This window comes from Gavialis gangeticus, unplaced genomic scaffold (genome assembly GCF_001723915.1).
Source record: "Gavialis gangeticus isolate Ggan-Ray unplaced genomic scaffold, GavGan_comp1, whole genome shotgun sequence".
Lineage (NCBI taxonomy): Eukaryota > Metazoa > Chordata > Crocodylia > Gavialidae > Gavialis > Gavialis gangeticus.
This window is the reverse complement of record NW_017729001.1, coordinates 31,296,455-31,300,317: the sequence shown is the minus strand read 5'-3', so window position 1 is coordinate 31,300,317 and position 3,863 is coordinate 31,296,455. Positions and strand designations below refer to the sequence as shown.

Here is a 3,863-nt window from a genome sequence, read left to right as displayed (position 1 = left end):
GAGGCTGGATGCCTACCTGGCTGGACTCATTTGAGTCCCGTTTCTCTTTTTGGGGTTTTTTGTTGTTCTCCCGCCCTGGCGGGGGGTCGGGCTAGAAGATCTACTAGGTCCCTTCCGGCCCTTAATCTATGAATCTATGAATTGTCTCAAAATACTGTAGAGAGAAATACAAAGCCATGTGTGCTATATGTTACAAAAGCCACTACGTTATCAATAAAAATACTGTTATGGAGCACATAATGGGGAGAGAAATGTGGAAAATTCCTAGCTAAAGGGGGAAAAAGGCACAAGTGCACCTTCCTTTCATGTAAATGATTTCTCTTCCAAATTTTTGTTTATAATTGTAATGGAAAAATAAATGGTCAGCACTGAATTTAACCTGGAATAGCAGGATGTTCCCTGAAAAAATAATAAAGCTTCTCAGCTGCGGTTAGGCTGTTTGGATGTGCAGTCATGGGCACTGATTCCAAGCTGAGATCATGGGCCTGTTGGGAGGTATTATGAGCTACAGCAGTTTTTCATTTGTCAGCTGCCTAGGGATTGCTTTCTGTGCTGCATTTTCTTGGTACTCTTATGTCCTTTTCTTGTCTCCCTCCCCCAGGTTTTCTAGTAAACCAGGCTACAAAGTGCAGTAGAATGATAAATACAGAAAACTGTGGTGCTATTCAAGAACTCAGTATGCTGTTCTACACCAGCTCCCACATTTTAGTGGCAAGTATAGCTTTAAAATGCATCACATGGCTGACAGTTATTTCTTTTTCCCACATCTTTAGAATGAAGCAGTGTCCATTTCCTAAGGGAGGTGGGTTGATGCTCTATTTCTGTTAGGAATTGAAATGGTGAGCTTGGATTTGAAGGAAGAAACTTCATATCTTGTAAACATTTTTCCTTTCAAGCTTGCAGAGGTGAAATGCATGCAGTAGTCAGTTCAGGCAACTTGGGGCACTGCTTTTCTGGGATTTGTGAGTGAACTAATGGCAGTGATTTCAGTTTTTTTTCACATCTGCACCTAAACTTTTTTAAAGAGCCTGCTGCCAAAGTGCTTCATCTGGTGGCAGATCAGAAGTTATTTGAGTGGGGTCAATGCTTATGCTTGGAAAGCATGTCAGAGTGGATCTCACTGTAGAGGTACCTGTGTGTATCAGGACAGGATGTTTTAAAAAGCAGTGTTTGTCACTGTCACATGCACAACTTCTGCTCCCATCTAAGGGCACAAAGGAGAAGAGAGCTGTGGCCCTCCTTTAGTTCCTGTGGACCGCATTGAGGGAGAACCCTAACACGATCTGATCTACCTCTGTTTTAGGTTAATGCTTAATTTTCACTACCATATTCAACTGTGGGGTGTCACGTTGAATATCCTGCAAGAGCTCACCCCTGTGGGGGGAAACCAAGGAAATGTGGCTCCCCAATAATGTTACAGACTACGCCACAAATGCCTTAGCCTGACATCAGCACTTAGAACCTCAGAGTAGCAAATGAACAAGAACACTCTAATCTTTGTGAGCTGAACTGTTTTGACTGAGAAGGCAAGGCATTCACATCTGCGTCTTCCTGGAGGGATTAGAGACGCATCCCAGCAGAGACAGCAGCAAGCCTGTGTCAACTGCCTGTCTCCCTAGGTCAGCTACCAAAAATGACCAAACGCAGGAGATTTAATTGACTCTGATAAGAAGCAGCATAGCTGTCTCAAGGGCAGGGTCTAGTTCTTACATATACTTGAACTCCCAGCTATCTTAACTATGATACTGAAATGTCTGACAATGCTTGGTCTTATGTCAGTTCATGTGTACATGACATGGCTTCTCAGACTTTACCTGCAACACTGTCAGCTCTGGCTCAGGTCAGGCTGCTCTCCAAGACGATGTCCAGTAAGCAGGAAGGTCTCAACAGCACATCACTAAAGTGTAGAACTCTAGGCTGGAAACCATGAGCAGTGCTGTTCAGAAAAAAGTCCAGTCTTGCATGCCTACACAGCGAGATCCACTTTAGCTGCAATAGCTTGTTGAACCACATTTACTCTGGGGTGTGTAACCATTCTTTTTCATAATGTTGTTGTTAAAATATAGCTTTGAAGACTGTCCCCTCTACACCTGACATGTGTACCTTTTAATGAATGCATCTACTCTACCTTTTCATTAACATTTTGTCAGAGAAATCTCCATCAGCTTTGCCCAGTTTACCAAGCCAAACTGTTTTTAGCTTTGTTCCATCTGTGTGTCATTGCAAAAAAAAAAACCCAACAAAAAACCCATCACAAAACATGATCTAGCTGATAATTTATGTATATTGCAAGACTCTTACCCATTTGTAGCTCTATTGGTTCTGCAGAATTACTGTAGCAATAAGCAAAAGAGTCTGACACACAAACAGCTGTCAGGTAAAGTGCAAATGCCATTTCTGCAGTCAGAATCACAGTTGCAAACAGACCCCATATGTCAGGAGAAGGTAGAGCAGCCAAGATTCATTGCTCTTGTAAACAAATATTGGATCCATCTATTCTTTGCTGAATGTTTTATGAATTTGTACATAGCCAAACTTGGGCCTGAGGCAAGGTCCACTGAAATCAAGTGGAAACTTTCCATTTATTTCAGTGAGCATTGGGGATCAAGGCTGTAGAAATTAATCATGTTAGTTACTAACTTTTCAACCTTGTGGATAATACATGGTATGTCTGGGTATTCCCATGATATAAAAGCCATTATAATAATTGTTGGCAAAAGAGGAGGAAGTAGCAAAGCCTTTAAGCTGTAAACTCTTACCTTATTTACTTATAAGCCGTTTGTAGCTACATAATATTTTCAGTGCTGCTTTGAAATTGCTCTTTTATTCTTTCCTAGGTACCCAACTCAAGTCAGATGGTAAGTATCATATTTCTTAGTTGAGATGCACTGAGAATGAAATCCTGACTCCACTGAAGTTAATAGGAGATTTGTCAGAGACTTGTGGAGCCAGGCTTTCAGTCTTGATGTTTAAACATTAGCAAAATATTCACTTGGAGATGGGAACTATGTCTTCTGTCAATAATGGTGCAGCTTACAAATAACAGGGTGCTTTAGAGCTTGCAGCTACCCTCTGAGCCTGCTTATTAATTCTGATGAACAAATCTCCACCCAAATGTATCTGTAGACTTGGTCAGCTGGCACTTGCTAACAAACCTAGAACATTTGGCTGCTACATTCAGCAATTCATGCAAGCCAGCCCTTTATACAGAACCTTATTGACTGCTGTCTTTATGGAACAAAAAGCAGAGGGTGGTTTCTCTTGCAGGTTTTAGGCTGTGCACTTCTAAGGAAACAGGCAAATGCTTGTAGCTTCCTCTAGGGAGGAATCTGCATTGTAGCTAGCAGTTGTTTTAAGGCTTGATTTACAGCAGTTGGATTTATTTCAAAGAAGAAAAGTATCTATCTGTCATGGCCAGTTCATAGTGTATGCCTAACAAGTCAATTATACTCTATATTAAGAAGTTACTTGCTTGTTTTTAGGTGACTATCACTGTCCAGTCCATAACTTTCCAGTCTCTGAATGGAACTCGGACTCTGCTTAACAAAACTGATGCCATTTTGTTCCCCATGTTTTTGGGTGTTAACATGTGCACAAACATAGTTATTGGGGTAGGTAAACCAATTCCTTTTCCTTTTATTTCTGAATAAATGCACATGATTAGAAATTTCTACTTCAAAACACGAGACTTTGAGGCAGCCTTTTGCACTTATCAGATCATGACAATCCTGGTTAAAAGGTGATGGAGAACGTATAAGAGACTTTCTCCTCCCATTTACAACCCACAGCATGGCATTGTGCAACTGAACTAAACATTCATGATAATTTAGAGTGAGGGATGGGATTAAATCCATAGACACTAT

General features: G+C 41.0%; 1 protein-coding gene across 2 annotated transcripts in view; it reads left to right on the top strand.

The window, feature by feature from the left end:
- Window positions 1-3,863, top strand: part of TCTN1 (tectonic family member 1) — a 31,236-nt gene that overhangs the window by 16,943 nt on the left and 10,430 nt on the right. Inside the window, exons 5-7 of one of the 2 annotated variants that reach the window (XM_019507246.1) lie at window positions 602-711; window positions 2,838-2,858; window positions 3,483-3,611. In XM_019507246.1, coding sequence (XP_019362791.1) covers window positions 602-711; window positions 2,838-2,858; window positions 3,483-3,611 — 260 coding nt within the window. The remainder of the gene's footprint in view (window positions 1-601; window positions 712-2,837; window positions 2,859-3,482; window positions 3,612-3,863) is intronic. The other variant, XM_019507247.1, reaches the window with a different exon arrangement.